This window comes from Equus caballus, chromosome 10 (assembly GCF_041296265.1).
Source record: "Equus caballus isolate H_3958 breed thoroughbred chromosome 10, TB-T2T, whole genome shotgun sequence".
Lineage (NCBI taxonomy): Eukaryota > Metazoa > Chordata > Mammalia > Perissodactyla > Equidae > Equus > Equus caballus.
In genome coordinates, this window is record NC_091693.1 from 37,542,536 (window position 1) to 37,564,464 (window position 21,929).

General features: G+C 40.0%; 1 protein-coding gene and 1 long non-coding RNA gene across 5 annotated transcripts in view; one reads left to right on the top strand and one right to left on the bottom strand.

Moving 5' to 3' along the window:
• Positions 1-19,614, bottom strand: part of FILIP1 (filamin A interacting protein 1) — a 222,941-nt gene extending 203,327 nt beyond the window's left edge. For 3 of the 4 annotated variants that reach the window (XM_070225147.1, XM_070225144.1, XM_070225143.1), the window contains exon 1: positions 19,406-19,614. In XM_070225147.1, the coding sequence (XP_070081248.1) occupies positions 19,406-19,444 (39 nt within the window). In that variant the 5' untranslated portion in view covers positions 19,445-19,614. Of the gene's footprint in view, positions 1-9,744; positions 9,975-19,405 lie in introns of those variants that run through there. The other variant, XM_070225146.1, reaches the window with a different exon arrangement.
• Positions 14,632-20,668, top strand: LOC138915986 (uncharacterized). Its single transcript, XR_011422554.1, has 2 exons — positions 14,632-16,900; positions 19,817-20,668. It is a non-coding gene; the product is annotated as an uncharacterized lncRNA (long non-coding RNA).
• The last annotated feature ends 1,261 nt before the right edge of the window (positions 20,669-21,929 follow it).

The window sequence follows — 21,929 nt, forward strand, 5'->3', positions numbered from 1 at the left end:
CCCAGGGGACACTGGGACATTGGCAATGTCTACAGACAGTTTTGGTCATCACAACTGAGGATTGCTACTGGAATCCAGTGGGTAGAAGCCAGGGACACAGCTAAATATCCTACAGTGCACAGGACGGCTGCCCAGAACAAAGAATTATCCAGCCAAAGTATCAACAGTGCTGAGGCTGAAAACCCCTGCACACACTGGAAGACTAAAAACCAACACTACAGGGGCCAGCCCCATGCGCAGCGGTTAAGTTCACACGTTCCGCTTTGGCAGCCTGGGGTTCGCTGGTTCGGATCCCGGGTGCGGACTTACATACTGCTTGTCAAGCCATGCTGTGGGAGTCATCCCACATATAAAGTAGAGGAAGATGGGCATGGATGTTAGCTCAGGGCCAGTCTTCCTCAGCAAAAAGAGGAGGATTGGCAGCAGATGTTAGCTCAGGACTAATCTTCCTCAAAAACAAAATAAAAACTAACACTATAGACAAAACTGCTCGCAAGAACCTCATAAGCAGATACACAGAAAAAAGGGCAAAGCAAGAAGAGATAGGAAATATACAGAGGAAAAATTAGTTATAGCTTCAGGCATCAGGGAAAACTTCGAAAAATAATACGGTAAATATCCATCTTAACGTTCCTGAAATAACTAAATTTAAAGGTGCTACTTTTTATAATTCTTTTTTATATGAATAAATATAGATTAAACACCAAATACTTATAGAAAACATCCTCTATTTCTGAAAGCATGTTAAATTTCCTGGGAAGACAAAGCTGAGTAAAACAGAGTCACTGTTCTCTGGAACTCAGAGCAGTAATATCCCCAATTCCACATTTACATTGTCGAGATTCATTCCTTTGAATATGTCATGAGCACCAACTATGTACCAAATGCTGTGTATGGCACAGGACTCAAACAGGCAAGTCTCCTGCCCTTGTAGTGCACACTGTCCCTTGGGGAAGAGAGACAAAAATCAAGCCAACAAATATGTGATTTCAATGTGAACTTCCGTTTCCAAAAAGATTGGACTATAGTCTAAAAATCTTGAAAATCTCCTCACCACGAAACCTCTAGAAATGCTAGCTAAAATATCACAAACATTCTTTTTGAAACCTAGCTGAGCATGCAAGAGACTATAGGAAACCTCTCAGGGCCTAAAACAAAGAGGGAACTGAAACCCAGAGCAGCGAGTGTGGCCTGACAGTGCGGTCTGCGGGCTCCGGGGGGGCTTAGCCTCAGGAACCAATAGGTTTTAATGGCCCAGTAGGAATATGATATGAAGCCTCAGCTCCCAGAGGTTAGGTTCTGGAACTCAGACCCCTGAACAAAACTAGGACCCTTGGACTTAGGGAAAAAAACACCAAAAAAACAACAAATCACAGGCATAGGAAAATAAGAAGAAAGTTTATCCATCTTGGCCTAGCTCTGGATGAGGGAAAAAATAGCCAACGCTGAGAATTCATCACCACGCACCAGGTTTCAATAGGTTTAATAAACAAATGTACACCACTCCAGTTGTGTGAGAATCCCAATCTAAGATGTGAACATAAGACCCCAGAGATTGGTAATCCCCAAAGAATACCCAACAGAAACAAATGTTTATCCACACATTCCCTCTCTTGTAACCATGTCTCTTCATGGCTTGTCATGAAGCATTAGCCAGCATCATCCCGCTCCAGCTTGCCTTGCTTCCAATCCTTGCTCCTTTCTCTTAGCCTCACTGCCCTGGGATTCCATCTAGCAAGTAAAGCTCAGTCCATAATCCTTGTCTCAGGTTCTGCTTTTCAGGTAACCTGAGCTAAGTTAGGGGCTCTTGGAAGAGAAGTCCTATCTGAGGAGCTGCAGTTCTAAACCAAGACCTGCAGAAAAGAAGGCTATGCTAACTACAGAGGAGAAGAGTGATCAGAAGGAGCGAAGAGCATGGCCAAGGGCTCTGATGTGGAACAGAGCGCAGAACCTCAAGAAACATAAAGAAGGTAAAGGCAGAGCATGGGAAAGTGGAGTTTGGAAGCTATGTAAGAGCCCACACATGCAGAAGAGGCCTCAGACCCAGATCTGGTCCACAGCTCTATGTAGGTTTGCTTCAATTAGTTGCCAGAAGTTGAAAATAAGGTGATATCACATCATAATTTCTGGACTTTCAAAAAATTCAAAAAATGTGTCAGCAGTGGGCCTGCATTCTTACACGGCAACCGTCAGCTAGAGCTACCCCATTGAGATAAGGCCTGTGACCGCATGTCCACCACTGTCCCAGCCCAGCCTGTTTCACTCATTTCTGTTGCTGATTGGACCTCTGTGGGAGTCTGAATTTATCCCTCTTAACTTAGGACTTGATAGGTTACGGGTTTTTTAGGTTGGATTTTATTTGAAGACGAGGATAGCCCTTGCAGTATTTTAAGCAAGGGAATGCTGTGATCTGACTTCTATATACTCCATTCACTACCTAAAGAAAACCTAGATTGGGAAGGACCAAGAATGGAGAAGAGGCTGCAAACGAGGAGACCATTACAGGGCCCTGAGTGAAAGGCTGCTGTGGCTGGAATAGAGTGGTAGCCATGGAAATAGAGAGCAGTAACTGGGTTTAAAGTGTGTTTTGGAAGCAGAAAGTACAATATTTGCTGATAGATTCAATATTGAATGTGAGAGAGAATTAAAAATGACTTGTATTATATAATGAAGGACTTGAGGCTTCTATTGTCAACAGCTGAAGGGACCACATTTATTGATAATCCTTGGCACATGGAGAAGTTAATATGAGCATGAGGGGTCCAGAAAGGAACGCTAATGCCCTTAAGGAGCTTGAATCCTATCGGTAGAGATAGGAGTGGTGCAAATATACATGCTTATAAGTTATCCAACTTATAAAATAGACAATTCTGTCAAGATTAATAATGACAGACAACATTCATTGCAGGATACTATATACCCAGTATATGCACCCTATTTAATTCTCACAGTACCACCTAGAGTTAAGCATTATTATCTACCCCATTTTACACACGAAAAAATAAAAACTTAGAGAAGTTAAGTGACTAGTGCAAGACCATATTGCTGGTAACTGGTGGAGCTGGGATCTGGGCCCAGACACGGACTCCACTGGCCGTTTGTTTAATCAGTACACTGGACTGCTTTTATACACATTGAGTGAGTCACAAATTCACCTGCTTCCTGAAACTTAGACATGCAAAGAAAAATAGAACTCCTTTAACTTGACAGAAACTGCTCTGAGCTTCCTCACAAACTTCCATCAGCTGGTTAGAGAGGAGGGAATTAATTAAACTTTCCTCAAGACTGTTTAATAGTTAGCTCCAGCCAGTAATTGAAACAGCCTCTTTAGGTAATGTTCTGACCAGTCTAGAAAAGAAATGCAGATTTCTCAGCCTTCCACCATATCCATGAGTACCAGCACACATGTGTACGCTTACACACCTCTGCTCTCCAAGATGGTATCCGGATGTGTGGACAGAGAACCTTTGGAGGTCCTCAGTCTTAGGCGTGACGTCCAGGCCCACCTGGTTGCTGCTTGCCCTGCTGGCATTCATGACTAAACTGTTTTGTTGGACTCATCCTTGATCTGGTCTCCTAGCCGACTAAAAACTTGGTAGCATTCCCTGGTTAATGGAGCTCCAGCTCCGCTCTCAGCAGTGCTGTAGAGTTCCCCACAGCTGTGACATTTCCTACATCCAGCCATCTGGCCCAACAGGACACATCCTGCCTCTGCTTCAGAAACACTCCCATCTCAGTAGGCTTCATGGCTAGGCTGACAAGAAAATTTATCACCCAAATCGAGACACTTGCGAGAGTGGCAGGTGTACTATAATGATACTGGAACAACTTGGGTGAAGTAGGACATAGGGCAGGCCCAGTGGCTCTCAACTTAGCTGATTTGCAAGTTTCTTTTTCAGAAATTTTGAAAATTCCTGGGTCTTATTCTTGCTATATGGGAAGGGGGAGAGGTTCAGGGAAACTAAACTTTAAGAGTTCTGCCTAGCCACATTGCACAGTCAAGTTCGGTCTGTTGTGGTTGAGCCCCAGATGAGTCTAGGTTAGCCCAAAATGCCATCTCTTTCAGATCCTAAATGGAAAGAGATTTTCTAGACTTTCCCTTTGGTAAATAAAATCAAAGCAACAGGAGACTGGAGGAAAAAACAAAAAACCTCACAACGCCACAAGTTTTGCTTTTCAACTCTATGGTCTTGTTAACGAGGTCGAATGCGCGCCCTCTTATTCTGGACCTCTAAGCCTCAAGACTCTGACGCAGAACACTGCGAACGAAAAATGATTCAAGGGAGAAGGTGGAAATAAAACGCTTTGGTTTAATACTTGCAAAATAAAAGAACTAACATACAGAAGGCTGTTCATTCTCAGCCATGTTTTGCATATAGTGAGAGAAGTATTTAATGTCATTCAAAATTAAGATTTTTAACACAGGCTTGGTAAAGTGAATAAACAAATGCCTTTTAAGATTCTCTGCCAGAATCATTAGATCTTCAGAGGTCAACATTCAGCCGATTTTAGATCTAAGACCCTGTTCTGAATATTCTATTGTTCTGTACTTTTATCTTTGAATGGCCAAAAAGTATCATATATCAGGTTTCCACTTAGGGCTGTGCTTACTTATTTAAGTGTCTCAAACCTAAACTGCAAGTCTTAATGTTTTAGAGTGGCATTAAATGGTTTTCCTGTATTGAGAAGGGATTATCGAGAGGCCCCCAAAGCTTGTGATGTTTCACAAGGGCATTCTAATGGGTTCTCAGTTCTGTTTATTCTATTTAATGCCAGGCAGTGGCAACAATTGTTCCTCATGTATATTGTGACTTAGGCTGATTTTGAATATGTTAACTAAAAAAATTTCTTTCTACCAACGTGCAAGTTTGCAAACATAGGCAGATAAGGACACAAATGCTGAGTAATCAGGACCAAACACAAAGAGGCCAAGTGGAGTTTTCTAGAAAAGGTTTATAATGCCTTTGTGATTAATAAACCTAAGGAAAACATCTGAAGCTTCTCTGAAATGTTAAGAATGAACTATCGAAGAACAACTGTGCTTCAAAGAGTAGCAAAGTATGTGAGGCAGGGTCTCACTGCGGGGAAACGGAATCCTACACCCCAAGAAATTCTTTAGAAAGGAGTAGAATGTTGAGTTCCACAAATTTTGAAGAATTTCTTTCAACTCATCAACTCAAGCTACTCCCTCCAGACGCTAAGTCCCTGGATTTCCAAGGTAACTTCTTGGGAATTTGTGTTGCAGGACTGAATAGTCCCAGAAATCCACTTCCACGTTGCATATCCAGGTTAGACTGGATTTAACAAAGGAAACTGAATAGTTCTGTAAAATATCTTTAGATGCTTCATATGAATGACAAGAGGCGTAAGAAGCCAAGTAACAGAAGAGACATCCTGCTTTACAAATTCTGTCATCATCAGTACACACTCATTTTGTACCAAAAGTGAGTAAGCCATGTTCCTTGGAATAAAAAGTCATAAATTTGTCCTTCGCTTCAAGAAATTTCATCTAGTTGATGTGATAGATACATAATTAGAATACACACAATTACAATTAAAATGACACAAAATAGGATTAGGATAAGGAATTATAAATATTCTTCTTGAATGCAAGAGTTTGTGAAAAAGAGAAACTCTTTTTGGAAGGGTCAGGGTAAATCAAAGATGCAAATAGATGAATATTAGACAAACAGTACACTGCATACCTTCAGTGGAGATTAGCCAGTTCTCAAATACTCACGATTATAAGGGCAGAAATTGTGTAGGTGATTGAAATAAATCTATGCTATCCTTAAGTTTGATGTAGTCAAATTTCAAAAATCCCACACTTTCAAACATCACACATCAATTCCTCTAAACCACAAGGTCTAAATCAGAGTTTTATCAATCACTTGACTAAAACTTATGTCAAGCTGTTACAACATGGTACAGTGTGCAAGCTGTCGCTGCTAGGAGAAAGAGCCTAGTGACCATTAGAATGGCAAGTAGGGGGTCTCTCACTGAACCATGTTTGCAGGAACCGGCCTATGACTTTAGAAGCACTCTCCAGCAGTCCCCCACATCTCATATCTGACAAAAAGTCACATATTTGGGGGCTGGCCCCGTGGCCGAGTGGTTAAGTTCGCGCGCTCCGCTGCAGGCGGCCCAGTGTTTCGTTGGTTCGAATCCTGGGTGCGGACATGGCACTGCTCATGAAACCACGCTGAGGCAGCGTCCCACATGCCACAATTAGAAGGACCCACAACGAAGAATACACAACTATGTACTGGGGGGCTTTGGGGAGAAAAAGGAAAAAATAAAATCTTTAAAAAAAAAAAAAAAAGTCACATATTTGTCCTCTCTAGCAACCGAAGGCCCCACCCCACTTCCACTCCTCTCTTGAGCTCCCAACAGCCCCACCCAGAGGCCAAGGTCAAGAATCTGCTTTTCCCATGGTGCCCCTATGCAACCTCCCTTCTACTCCCACCCTCCAGCTCCATCTCCTTCTCTATCCAAAGGAGGAAATAGTAGACAGAGAGCCTTGCTGCGGGCCACATGTGCACCAGATAGCTGTATGGTGGTTGATGGCAAAAGACCTCTTTCTCTATCCCTGCTCTAGGAACCTGCTCAGACTTGACATTGAGATTCAAATAGTACTGACTGCGCAGCCATCTGCTCAGGTCAGTAAAGAAAAGCAGCAGACCCAAGGGACGGTGGAGCATCCCTCTGCAAGGAACCGACAGCAGAGGCCCCCAACCCTGGGCCCTAGCACTTTTGAAGATCCCTACCTACCATCTGGGCTGCTTAGATTCAGGAAAAGCAGCATTTTCTTAAAATATAGTTAGAGATCGTATATTATTTCTCACATCTCTGAGAACAGAATCCCTCGTGTAATATATCGGCATGCTGTGGACTTACAGACATTCTACTTTCTCAAATTGTTATTATGAAGGTATGATGTATGGAACTGTGGGACTCTCTGTAGTGACCTTCACTCATTCCCACTTCACTTTTTTTCAATGAAGTGGTAGAAGTCATTCAATCGGAGGTAGAAGAGAGGCAAAAAAAAAAAAAAAAAAAAGATCAGTTAAGCCTCAGTTGAATATACATTTCCGAAAAATCAAGACATTCAAGTAAACAAATGTGCAAAAATATGAGGGAGCAGGAATGGTTCTAGGTAAGTACACAGTTGGGTGAAGAGAGAGGAGGTGAAATCTGAGCCCTTGTCATTAGTAGTAAATCGCCCTGTGATGGGATTTCAGTGGATGATATCAGACAGGCTGACAGGTTCAGACCCTGTCCTCTTTCTGTGATGAGTGAGATTGACAAGAAGCTAAATCAAGCCCAAAATAAATGCTATACTACAAAGATATGGCAGTGTTGGTTGTCCTCAAAACCCATTCTCCCGTTTCCCATAATAATTGAGTTACCTGATTACCAGTTACCTGATTACCCAGCCAGCCAGTATTTCCCAAACTCCCTTGCGGTTTGGCCTTGTGACTAAGTTCTCTCCACATGAGCAGGAATGTTGCGTGCCGCATCTGGCTGTGAACCTAAGACAATGGTCACACATTCCTCTCCACTCCTTTCCCCTTCCCACTGGCTGAAACCTAAACACGGCACATTCTAGTTTGATTATGTAAACAAAGACATTACCCTTGTAGACCACGGAGCAACAAGATAGAAGGAACCTGAATCCCCGAATCTGAGTCCCACAAATCCATCCCACTGAACTCTGGACTGTTACATGAAAAGAAACATCTCATTCTTCCAACCACTGTATTTTGGGGTCTCTCTTTTATAGCAGCTTAGCCTTACACTGACTCATTCAGAAGTGACAGTATGTTATAGTATTCAATAACAATGTCTTGTAATAAGAGGTCAATTTAATTTTTTATTTTAGTAGCTATCTTTTATTGGATCCTGCGCTAACATGGTCCTAGTGTAGAAGACATGTTGGTGCCCATTTCACATTCCTTGGACTTTTCACTGTGCTCTGGTGAAATTCCAGCTGCCAGGATCTGCACCTCCACGCCTCAGTGCTCTTCCTCCAGCTCTGGAGGTGGAAACCAAAGTGCTAAGGAACTCTCATCCTTCTAGCAGCCCTCAAACGGGGACCTCCCAGGAGCCGGTATCTTAGTCTCCCAGCTCCCTCACCCTTTGCTGGAACAATTCTAAGGCATGGCTATGTATGTTCTCCCAGAGTTTCGCTACAGAATCAAGTTCCAGGTACCCATCAGGGTGGCTGGCTTACCCGTGTTCTCTTTACTGACTGCCTCCCTGTCACTCGATCTCTTCCTCCACTTCCCTACCATATTCTCTGAATTTCCCAAATAAACTAATTTCACTCAAATCCATGCCTTGGGGTCTGCTTCTGGGAGAACCCAAATTAAGATAGCCAATTACTTGATATTCACCATCTCAGCCAAAACAGTTCTCCAACGTAGCCCTGTTATTAGATAGTATTATGCTATTTTTATAGATGAAGAAATACAATTTCTGAGAGGTAAGTAACTTGACCAAGGTCAGTGTCAGAATTATAATTAAAACCCAGGACTATCTCACCCAGAAGTTTCTGTAACTTCTAAAATACTAGACTCCACTAGAAGTGGAAGTTTTCCAGTTTTTTGTCGCCGCAACTTCTAGAAGATGATGACGTGGGAAGTTTTATGATTGGAGGATAGAATTTAGGGAACTTAGACAAAAATAGGTTCTACATCAGCCTATAATCTTCTGTGTTAAAACACTTCTGGTAACACTTTTTATTAACCAGACAGTTTTAGCTGTTTAGGGAAAAAAAGGCAGTTTTTAGGTTACTTGCTAACAAATTTATTTAACACTTTTTAAATTAGTCAAATTCTGACTAGAGCTAATTCTGTTGAATAAATCTGCTTCTTAAGGTGGTCTACATGTATCCTTTCTGATAGCAACCTAGCTCTATTCACTGCCCTGCCAAGACCGGCATGGGGAAGAGGACAGCATCAGTGAGTACACCTCAAGGGACAAAGAATTCATAGGGCTTAGGGCTCAATAATTTTTATATTTGAGCAAAGAATTCAATCTCTCTACCTATGGAATTAATAGAATTTTGGCTTTAGAATTTCAGAAGCCTGGGACCGGCCCGTGGCCAAGTGGTTAAGTTCGTGCGCTCCGTTCCGGAGGCCCAGGGTTCAGATCCTGGGCGCGGACATGGCACCGCTCGTCAGGCCACGTTGAGGCAACGTCCCACATCCCACAACTGGAAGGACCCACAACTAAGATATACAACTATGTACACGGGGGTTTGGGGAGATAAAGCAGAAAAAAAAAAAAAAAAAAGAAGATTGGCAACAGTTGTTAGCTCAGGTGCCAATCATTAAAAAAAAAAATAAGGATTTCAGAAGCCAGTCAACAAATAAAATGTAAAGATATTTTATGAGACAAAGTGACCTTTCCTATGCTTTTCCTAATGCAAGTACTCATCAGACTAATTCTATATAAAGCAGGCATACAGGGAGGATAGTCAAAATTGGAGGAAACAGTTTCTTTACCTTGAGTTGGATTAGCAATTTAATCCACATATTCTTTTAGATTTTAAATTAATAGTCTGCCAGGAAAAGTGCTACAAAGTTGTCACACACAGGCAATACACCAGGTTAACATAATGTTGTAAATAGCGTGGAAGTATCACAGGATCTTAGAGAACAAAGCTGTCAGTTCATTCTTCCCCGTCGATGGACATAATCTTAACACTACGTTCCTGAAGGGATGTGCAGCATCACTTACATTTGGTCTGGGCAATGGCATTCCTCTCCTGGTCTTAGCTGAGCTCTGCGGCACGGGCTCAAGCTTCAGTCAGTGGAGGTACGCAAAGCCTGTGGTCACGCCTGCTCCGGCTGAAGCTAGTGTCAATACGGACGGGCACGGAGGAGAGTACTAAAAGCCTAAAAACACTGATTATCTTCAGAAAATGTAATGAGTCAGTTCCTACCTTCTTGATGTCAGATTTATAGAGAACATTACATCACATAAAGTCTGAAAAAGAATGGAAGCCAGAGTAAATAGAGCCGTGCCCCAAAGAGTCTTCAGTCTCTCAGCAGACACAGCTTAGCCGGTGTAGTCACAGTCAGACGATTTTTATCCAGACCGTGGTAACAAAACAGAAGTGTGTACATTGGAACATAGTTGTCTAACTTATAAACGTATACAAAATTTTATGTATACATGTAAATAAAAGGACTTTGTCTGCCTCCAGAAATGTGATTTTATAAAGTTTAACTAAATAATGAAATGTACAATATATACCAAATGTATTTCACCTTAAAAACATTTTTATTTTAAAAAACTCAATACTTATTCAACATTCTACAGCATATCTTCATTTAAGTTCTGAAGACTTAAATATTATTTCATTGAGAATATGGTACTTCCTGACTGAGTTTCAAAACAAAGTTAAACATTAGGAGCTCCAATGACACTAAGTATTTATAGGTAAAATAACGTGATCTCTTGGGTTTGCTTTAAAATACTTCAGATGTTTCAGAAAAATAAAGATTGGGGGTATAGATGAAATAATTCAGAATGTCGGTAATTGTTGAAGTTGGAAGATGAGTATAAATGGGCTCATTATATTATTCTCTTCTTTTGTATATGTTTTAAATTTCCATTGATAAAAAAGAAGAACAAGAAAGATATTAACTGAATAAAAATCATGCAGTCTCTATTTAAAAGAGAAAGGAGTAGTAACACTGAGATGCATCAACTTATATCAATAAAGGTGATACAATTTTGATTTTATGCTTTAAAATGACCATGTTAGGTACTTTCTGTGATAGTATTAATTTAGCATGGATGTAAAAGATTTTAATTATATATAGAAACTGCAAATATTTAATATGTTCAAATGTTATCTTAAAGTATTTATAAAAAGTTAACTTTGGAAATGAAAATGTGATCTTTTTAGACAAGGTGAATAGTCTCATATTCATCATTTTCCATCTTTTTAGAGGGGACTGGCACAGCTGGACAGCCTCTGGGGTGAAGAGCAGACCTCTCCAGAGAAATTGCAGGCAGAGGTTCATCTTGACAGCTCAGTAACCCTGTCTGCAGCTCCTCTTTGCACAGGAGAAGCTCTGGACATTTTTCTGACAGAAGAATTTTAGGTACTATTTATTTATTTATTCTTTTTTTTTTAAGATTGGCACCTGAGCTAACATCTGTTGCCAATCTTCTTTTTCTTCTTCTTCTTCTTCTTCTCCCCAAAGCCCCCCAGTACATAGTTGTATATTTTACTTGTGGGTCCTTCTGGTTGTGCTATGTGGGACGCCGCCTCAGCGTGGCCTGATGAGCAGTGCCATGTCAGTGCCCAGGATCCGAACTGGCGAAAACCTGGGCCGCTGCAGCGGAGCGCTCGAACTCAGACTACTCGGCCACGGGGCTGGCCCCTAGGCACTATTTACTGATATATATTTTCAAGCACCTGGTCAATAATATGTAACATAATTACTAAATCATATCTCTTTTTGTTTTGCAGTGAGCAAGAGAAATGAAACTGTATTCATGGCAGATAAGTAATAAAATTTTATCTTAGTTTAGATGGATTTAATAATGCTATTTGCCACTCTGTATTAGATTTCATCTACATATGAGGGGAAAAGTTCTTAAAATTAAGTACATTTGTTTTTCAAAAGAATCAGTTGCTTCACCATCACACACCAACCTGAACTCAGGCGATTGTGCTTACATGGATGAGTGGTGCTTGAGAGCCACCTGGCGGCTCCCCTCCTCCATGCAGCATGGTTTTTCTCTGATCCTCAGGCAGGAGCAAACCCCTGGGGCGCCAAATGCTGAATTAAAATAAGACTTTATTTGCCAGACAGAGAGATCATCTACTCAAAGACTGTAGAATCCTGAACCTCATAACATAACAAGGTCTCTATTTTGAAATATATAAACGGCTCTGTTCTATTATGGCCAAATACTCTTTAATAATACAAAAATTGAACGGCAAAAAATTAGCAATATATGCTATTTTTAAATAACCTATCATGTTTTAACATCTTAGTTTAAGAGCATGAGTCATCAAGGAATTATGAATCAGAAAACCAGGGGTCACATGTTTAGTGTGATCTTCGGGCAAGTGAAGAAAATTATCCTTGTTTCGAGTGGAAGAAAATAATTTTGAAATACTTTTTTTCTCCATGCTTTCTTGTCTCCTCCCCCAGTCAGTAAGAAAGTTGTTAAGTCAAGGAAACAAGAAAAAGTCAATATTCAATGCAGTTTTGGTTTGTTTAGTGACTTACCAAATGGGCCCCCAGGGTAGCAGCAGGTAAAGTTTACATATATCAGTCCATTGGGAAAACAGTAGAAGGAGCCAGCCAATTTTTCCGCATGCATCAGTCACACCTCAGCTGCTGTTGCCCAATTCTGTGTCTTCCTCCTCGCAAAGTCATATTCGTCCTCTTCGTCCTAGTTCAAATCCTGTATGTTCCATGACTCCAAATACTCCCAGCCTGAGAGGCTCTTTCCATCTCCTACACACCTTCACGCTTTGTGACGTCCACCTTGTAACTCACAGGTGTGGTCACATCTGCCTCTAAGTCAGCGGTTCTCCTTGACTGCAATTAGAATCACACTGAGAGTTTTTAAAAAATGAAGGGATCCAAACCCAGAGAACCTGATTTAATGGGTCCAGAATGGGGTAAGATGGATCAATAAATTTTAAAAGCTCTCCAGGTGATTCTAATTTGAGCCAGGTTACAAACTTTGGGGTAGATTGTCAGTTCCTGAAAGGTGGGGACTGTGTCTTCTTCAACTCTGAGGAAGCAGGTTGTATTGGACACACTAAGGGCTGGCAAAGATGAAGCAACTCCAAAATCTACATGTTTGTTAAGAAATAAGGCAAGAACCGGTCCAATTGCAGCTTCTTATAAATAGATTCACAGGCTCTGCTAACAGTATGCCACTACCCCATTGCCCAGAAGACTAATGAGGGTGGAAACAGCTCCTTTTCTACTCAGTTCAATGCAATTCAATAAAAGTATTCAGCATGCAGGTGTTTTTTAAATAAAAAACTGCATTGTAACATATCCATATATATACAGAACAACATATGCATAAAGTCATGAATTACAAGATTATTTATAATAGGAAAATATTGGAAATAATCAATGCTTATTTATAGGGGACTGGTTGAATAAATTATGGAATGGAGTACCATGCAAACACAAAAAAGAAGAGAATAAGAGAGATCTCTATGAATTAATATGGAGTAATTTCCGGGATATATGTTAAGCAAACACATCAAAGTTTTAAAAATCTATTCTATCATCCTACTGCGTAAGAAAGAAAAGGAAATATATGTTTGTTTTGCCAAAAAGAAGAAAAGAAATACAAACAACAAAAAAGTGAAAATGTTTACCTATAGAGGATGGGTGGGAATGCAATAGAAATAAGGATGGAGTGACGCTTCTGTGAGCATAGCATCTTACATAGTTTTAACCTTTGAACCACGTAAATGTTTTCATATAATCAAAAATTAAATTAAATGACTGTAAAAAAATTAAATTGAACACAAACACAAACAAATGAACCCAATGGTATCAAATTATAACATAATCAAACAGAAAAAAAAATTAATTCAAGCAACTTTTGAACCCATTACAATACATCCTTAGTGGGATATATTCCAAAGACAAAAAGAAAGGAAATCTGAAACTTTACTCAGTATTGAATTGTTAGAAGTGATATTGTGTTGAAACTCTGAAATTATTTTATGCATATTGTAGGACACAGTAAGTAACATATTATAGTTACTAGGAACCAAGATTTTCACTGTAAAAAATTGTTATACATGTATATATAATAAGCATATATATTAAACAACAAGAATAAACCCTGAAATATTAAATTTGAATTGTATTATTTTTAAAACTAAATTAGAACAAAGCAATCTCTAACCCATGAAAATAAAATTATGTTCAATTGGTGCTACAACCACACAGAAAAGAACTTTTCCAAGTAGTTTTAAAATATAAAATGTGATTGTACATCTCTAGAGAGATATACCTTAAGGATGGAAAGAACTACCAAAAAACCTTCTGTACCTCTTTCCTGTAACCATATTGTGGAGAACAGTGTTATTGTGAGATCATGTACGCAGTGCAGAAGGAAGCAAATCAGTGATCGTGTGATGTGCTGTTTCTTTTTCCTGGTGTCATTGAGAACCAGAATTCTTAGCAAGGGAGAAGAGAAAAAAATGTAAGACAGAAGTGGTTCGTAAGAAGCCTGTAGTCCTAGTTTTGAATTGGATGTTTTAGTATAACTCCGGATGTAATTCCTCTTTAAAAGGAATTTCTGGTTCTCTCCACTGAAAAGGCCTAAAAACAATGATTACCCCATTGGCAATGAGTATCCCTAAAGCCTAGATTGTGCTCATTTAAATACTATTTCACAGTAAAAGAAACCAAGACTCTTGGAGAAGTGGCTGGTTCCAGGTCTCAGGCAGAGAAAATACAAGGTGAGCCTAGAACATCTTACCCCACGAGGCAAGGAACTGCTCAAAGACGAGTGACGTAATTCGAGAAGGCTTCCCCTAGCTCAATCTGGGATAACCTGAGCATCAAAGGCGACTGAAAACAGTAAAGGATTATGACATATCAAATTAAAAATAGAGTCCATACTTATACTTAAAAAAGAGAGAGAGAGAAGAAAGAGACAGGAGAGGAAAAACTGTTTTTGATACAAGAATGACAGCTAAAACTGTAAAAGAATGAAAGAGTTGTTTTAAGCTAACCTTTCTGCCTTCCCCAATGCAATGACTGATTTAGGCAAGAATCATTGATGGATAGTGGAACCATTGGTTAAAGGCTGATGGGAACAGTATATTCGCATGGTCTCTAAGTAGCCCATGAAATGCTTACTAATTTTAAAGAGGGCAATATTCCTTCAAAATGGAGCCATCTGGCAGTCTGCCCGTGACTAAGTGGTCATACTTGGCACCACCAATAATGAGACAAACTGACTGACAGCTTCCTGACATCATGCAATAAGCACACACCGACTATGAACCTGCATTGCCAGAATGTTTAATCTAAATCTAATCATAAGACAAATTCAGAATGTAAGACATTCTAAAAGACAACTAGTCTGTATTCTTCAAAAATAGCAATGTCATGAAAAACCACACAAGGTGGAGGGGATATTGGAGGTTGAAGAGACGGACACAGCAACAAAATATAATGTATGAACCTTGATCATATCCTGAATCAAAACACAAAACAGCTATAAAAATTATTCTGTGCACAGTTGGGGAAATTCCAATATGAGCTGTCAGTTAGATGATATTATGAAAGTACTGTTTTCTAGATGTGATAACGGTAGGAGATTGTCCTTATTCTTAGGAAATGCATGCAGACTGTCGTGATGACGTCAACTTATTTTTAAATGGCTTGGGAAAAAAGGGTGTGTATATGTACATATATATACAAATCATCCATAGACAAAATATATTTATGACATATATTTATATACATATGTTATGTATACAATTTAGAGACAGATGGGTGTTCATTGTACTTGTCTTTCAAATTCCTGTAGGTTTTAAATTTTTCAAAATAAAAAGTTGGAAGAAAAAAGAACCATTTTTTTGCTAAGAATGTTACAAAACAAAGATTATATAAGGTAAAAAAAAAAAAGCTCATAAGTAACATGGCTTTCAAAAGATGGAGACATTCTCTGTTGTGGAGATCAGGAAAGCCTTCATAGAAGGAATTGCAGTTTTAAATGTAAAGGTTTTGAGTTAGGAAGGACCTTAGAAATCATCTAACTCAACTCCCTCATTTTGTAGATGAGAAAATTGAGTCTGAGGGGCCAAGCGGCTTGTCCAAATTCAACAAAGGTTTAGTGCAAAGCTGTGAGATCTACAGCCCAGCATCAGGAATGGCTTCCATTAATCCATCTATTGAGCAACTCCTACACCAAGCTGCCCCACTTCCCGGTTGAGAGGGACTAAGAAGGACACACTAAATAAGGAAATGTATTCGAAGCTCAATCATTTCAAGTTTCAAAATAAAATTTAAAATCAATTTGGCAAAGAAGAAGGTAGAAGAATTGCTGGCTTTGAAGATAGAGGAAGGGGTTCAGGAGCCAAAATATGTGGGCAGCCTCTGGAAGCTGAGAACACCCTCAGCTGACAGCCACCTAGCAAACGGGGATGACTTCAGTCCACAACCGCAAGGAACTGGATTCTGCCAACAACGTCAAGGTGCAAGGACATGGCAAGGACGTGGCTTCTCCCCGAGAGCCTCCAGAAAGGAACGCAGCCCCGTCGACATCCTGACTTGAGCCTGTGAGCCCCACACCGGATGTCTGATCTACGTAACAGTGAGATAATAAATTTGTATTGTTTTAAAAAAATTGACTGGGCAAAAATAGGAACCAGGGATTTATTGGCTCATATAACTGGAAGACCAGGGGTAGAGACTACAAACAGGTTTCATCCTCCACCGAGACAAAACTCAAAGTATATGTACTATTTCTCTTCCTACTTTGGCTCCACCTCTCTCTATTTACGGACAGACATTTCCTTCATGTCACAGAGGATGGATACAGCCACAGAAAACTCCAGAACGACATCTTCTCAGTTCAGCAACCTCAGAGGAAACAGAGGACTTCCTCTCAGTGTCCATTAATAATATCCCATGGAAGATTAATGAGTGTCTCAGATTGGATCGGGTAAAAAAATCTCTGACCTGAAGGACAGAGTACTATTTTTGGCCAGATCTGGGTCACACACAGCCCCACAGCCCACTGGTAAGCCGACAGATAACTGACAGCCCCACCACTGCTCCTGCGCACTCCACCCCCTAGCCACACGGAGCGAGAGGGGGCAGATTCCGTGAGCTGAAGGGTGAAAAGGAATGCTGGGAGAACAAAACAAGAGGTAATCTCTCCAATAAATGAACAACAGGAACAAATTATAAAGATAAAAATGCATGTGAACTGTTGAGAGAACGGCAAAGGTCAATCCAGAGGGGTTCTGGGGAAGAGTGAGGGAAATGTCCTTGGAGCCACATTGTGGAAGCGAGTGAGTGAAATGACAGGCTGGAGAACGTGGTACTTAATTAGGTAGAAAGCGCAGAGCCACTGGCTTTTTTTAAAAAACCCACAATGGCATGATTTAATCCGGGATGTGGGAAGATTATCAGTCATCAGTGTTTAATAATGTTTCTCAAAGTGTAGTCCTTGGCCCACTAATATCAGAAATCACCTGGGTACATTGTTAAAAATGCAAAATCCTGGGTCCCACCCAAATTTACCAAATGAGAATCTCTGAAGGTGGGTCACGGGTGGCTGCATTTTAAATAAGCATTGTAGGTGTTATTTCTACATTCTAAAAGCTGAGAACAAACAGGGTAGGATTTTAATAGGAAAAAAGTGTTTAACAGTAAGCCTGAATGATTCATTTCCAAAATGTTTTAGTGAAATGGAACTCTCCCCCTTAGTCCTCATGCATTTTGTCTATCCCTAACTAGCTGTGTGATGGGGCAATAATTTAGCAGCTCTGAACCAGTTACCCAGGCTAAAAAAAGTAAAATTTGGACTAATCTCCTTTTAAACATTATGATATCATGGTTTTTACATCCTGCCTTGACATATTTCTACACCAGTGTGCAGTAAAGGGTAATTCAGCAGGCCTAGGCTGCTCAAACTCTGCACATTACGAAGAAAAGACGCCCTGGATGGCTCCTAGGAGGTAACTTCTGAGTCCTGGGCATTTCCTCCTGATAAGAGTGTTTTGTATGCCTCAGGCCTTGGGCCATGCTGGTGGATTTGGCCTACGGTGGGCTGGACACTGAGTAGCTAACGAAGGTCAGTCATGTGGGCACCCACATGCCTATGTGACTGATGCCCAGTAAAAATCCTGGATATCAAGGCTCACGAGAGCTTCGCTGGTTCACTACTTTACACATGTTGCTGCATATCATTTCTGGGAGCATTGAGGGCATCACCATACAGCTCCATTGCGAGGCAACACCTGGAAGCTCGTGCCTGATTTCTCCTAGACTTTGGCCATGTACATTTTCCCAATGCTGATTTTAATCTGCATCCTTTCACTGTAATAAACCATAACCATGAATATAACAGTTCTTCTGAGTTCTATGAGTCCTTCCAGCAAATCGTCAACCCTGGTGATTGACGCAATCAGCATTTCAACATTATAATACTTTCCATGTGGTTTTCAATTCAATTAAGCTTAAATATTGCTTAAATAGGAGATTTTGTATTAATTTTTCATTTTGCTGCCCTTTGACTCAATATCTAGCAGAGGTTTATCCTAAAGAAACAATAAGAAATAAGAAAAGCACTATATGAATTAAAACGTTTATTACAGTGTAGTAGAAAATTGAAAACAATCTAAATATTTTAAACAATATAAGTATGGTTTAATAAATGATACTGTTTCGACTTAGTGGAATAGTTATTAAAATGTTTGATTAAAGAACACAACTGTTCCCAGATTGTGTATGCGTGTAGACAAAAACTAAAAGAGAACATGGACAAATAAGAGATAATTTGTTGTAGTGTTTGGATATTTTTTTAATGCTTATTATTGTTGTGATAAAGTTGTTTTTACAATAAATAAATACTTTTAAGAGCCAAATTATAAATTTAATTCGCTGGTTTATGGTACTAATTCAATATTTTGAATATGACCTACTGAAAATCAAGACCATCAATTAACTAAAATAGACGTTCTAGGCTCCATGTGGAATCCAAGCCCTGTCCACACAGGACTAGGAAATCGGAGAACGGAGCCGTGTGGAGACGTCAGGCAGTGCAAGGACACTGGGCTTTGGGGTCAAAGCAGCTTGGCTGAGTGCCAGCTTCTCTCGCCCCTCCTGTGAGGCTGTGAACAGCTCCCTTCACCTTGCACAGCCCGAGCCTCCTGACATGGGAAATGAGGATAAGAACAGCTGCTCTCTGGAGTTATTGTCTAACTCTGCAAACGTGCCGGCATGAGGAAAAGCTGAGTAAAGTGCAGTCTCTTCTCCCTCCCTCAATTCCGCTCTCAAAGGTTGTAGATGTTAATGTCTATATTTTTTAAAGTGCTTTTCATTCTGTGATATCTAGTTTCAATATCATATTAATTATGAAGTAATGTAGTCTCATGGCATAAATATGGCCCAATAGATCTGAAAAGAAATCTTAGTTTTTAGGTGATTGGTTTAATGGATAAATACATACATTACATTTTTTTCACTTGGCTAAGTCATAAATTTAATTTTGAAAATCAAATAATCTCATTCAAACCTCTGGTACTAATTTTCAAATCCAAAATAGAGCAACATTAGCATGTAAAGATTTATCAGAGGTCATTAACGAACCAGAAATAACAACAAAGGTAGAAAAATAATGGAATAAAATAACAGGTGGAAATTCTTACCACAGCCACTGTCACTGCTTTCCAAAAGCTTCTGGGCATTGTATTTTTCTAAGGAATTCAAAGACGCAAAATTTAAAAATCTTTTCTCTATTTTTAAGTGCACAATACAAAATTGCATACAAATTGTCTTTCCTCGGTTAGCTCAAAAGCAAAATAAAATGATAGTGCACAAATATTTTCACCCAGTTTGCAATAGCTCTTTGGGAATCCAGCCTGTCTGATATGTTACTTGATTATGTTTTTGTGTGGGAAGTACTCTCCCTACCAAAGCATGGCCTTTGTTTGGTCAAACAGGACAGTCAGAGGAAAACAAGCAAGACAATTTTCATTTTCTTACTAGTAGGAGTCAAGCCTGCATTGAGGAAATATTTGTCACGCTCGCCACATTTTTGTCATGCTCTTGTCTCACAGATCCAGTGTCCAACTCTGAAGAAAGAAGAATGGCTGCTGTGTCTAATGCTGGAGAAGCACTCTCTGCCGCCTGCCTGCCCTCCTACAGGGTAGCCAGGCCAATCTTTCTTTCTTTCTTTTTTTTTTTAATTGAGGTTATGATAGTTTCCAACCTTGTGAATTTCAGTTGTACATTATTGTTTGTCAGTGGTGTTGTAGGTGCACCCCTTCACCCTTTGCGCCCACCCCCACCCCCCCTTTCCCCTGGTAACCTCTAATCTGTTCTCTTTGTCCACGTGTTTGACTTCTACATATGAGTGGAGTCACAGCGAGGTTGTCTTTCTCTATCTGCAGGCCAATCTTTCTAAAACGTTACTTTTCACATCTGAATCTTGCTCAAAATTTCCTCAGGTCTCTCTTTTGTCTCTCGCCTGACGTCCAGGCTCTCCAGCCTGCTGCCAATGATTCCTCCCACCAAAAGCACCCCAGGAACAGGGGCAGACTAGTCCACCTCTGCACCTTTCTTCATTCTGCTACAGCTGCTTAGACATACTTTTATCCAAATCCTAATCATCTTACAAGACTCAGCTCAAATGCTCTCTCACTCGTAAGAGAGAGGCTTATGGCTCACGCAGTAACTCTCTCAGAATGCCCATAGCAGCTTTTGTCTGAACTTTTCTTTTGACATTCAATAAAATACTGCCTTGTACCCCTACCAGGTCTTTTTTATGATCCATCTTCTACTCCAGTTGTTGGAAAATAGTAACTGTATACCATGGAAGCAAAAATTATTATTGTATCTGTGATAGATTGCATAATTGTTTGCAACTGTTCACTCCCTCCTCTGTGAATAAAATATCTTTCCCACCCCCATTGATTTTGGGCTTGCACATTCTGACTTGCTTTGATCAATGGAATATTTGCTACACATCACTTCAAAACAAAAGCTTTAAGAAGGATTACAAGATTCCAAAAGGCTCCTAGTTCCTGTGCCCTCTGCCACAACAAAAGCAGGTTGTACATAAGGCTTTCCTTTACTTTAGGTCTCAAAATAAGGAGATATGTGTGGGAGACTCAGCCAACAGTCTGGAGTAGAATCATAACATCCAACCAGTAGCTGACAATATGAACCTGAACAAGAAATAAATATTTTTGATATTGTAAACCACTGAGAATTTGAGATTGTTTGTCATGTAGTGAAAGCTGACTGATGTGACACCTCATATTTTGTAGCACTATGTCCTGTGTCCACAATATCTCATTTAACTGACACAATAGTCCTGTGTGTTACATACTTCATTCTCCCCATTTTACAAATGAGAAAATAAAGATAAGAGAGGTAAAGTGATTAATCCAAAACACATATACTGTAAGATTTCAGAATCAGACTCATTTGGCTTTGAAGTTAGATTCTGCCACTTATTGAATATAGCTTCATAGGCTTGATACAATCTCACTAAAACTCAGTCATACTAAAACTCAGTCATATGTAAAACAGACAATACTTGAGTTCTTCTCACAGTGTACTTCTAAGGCTGTTGGGAGGATTAAATTAAGTCATGTGTGTAAATGACCAAATGATTTAATGAATGGGTCCTAATTTATATCACTCCTAAATCCGGCCCTGAGATGATAAAGCACTTGGCATGGGTATTTAGGAAGCACGTCTTAGAGAGCAGGGAAAGTGACACAGAGAATGAGGAAAGTCAATAAAATGATCAAGTTATGATCTGGGAAAACAGGCTCAATCCCACCAAGACACCATGTGGAATATGTTTCAGATGGCCAAGTAAGATCCTATTAGGCCCAACCCCTTTATATATAACTACTACAAACTCCAGACAAAAAAACAAACAAGCAAAAATGGGAATGTAAACAAAACAAGTGAACAAGCAGATTCTGTAAAAATCAAAACTGAAGAAGGATGAGAAGAGCACAAGTTTGCCATCATTACAGACGGCAACCTGAGGGCAGGCTGAAGTTAGCACTGCACAGTTGCCTAAAACTCTAACAGAAAACAGTCTATCTGGCCTGAAGAATCGGAGGATAGAATTTAGAGCAATCACAGAGCCTGGAAAGTTGGGAGGATGGGATCTGAGAAAGAAGCGAGCCGGAAAGGGAGAGCCCTGAATTC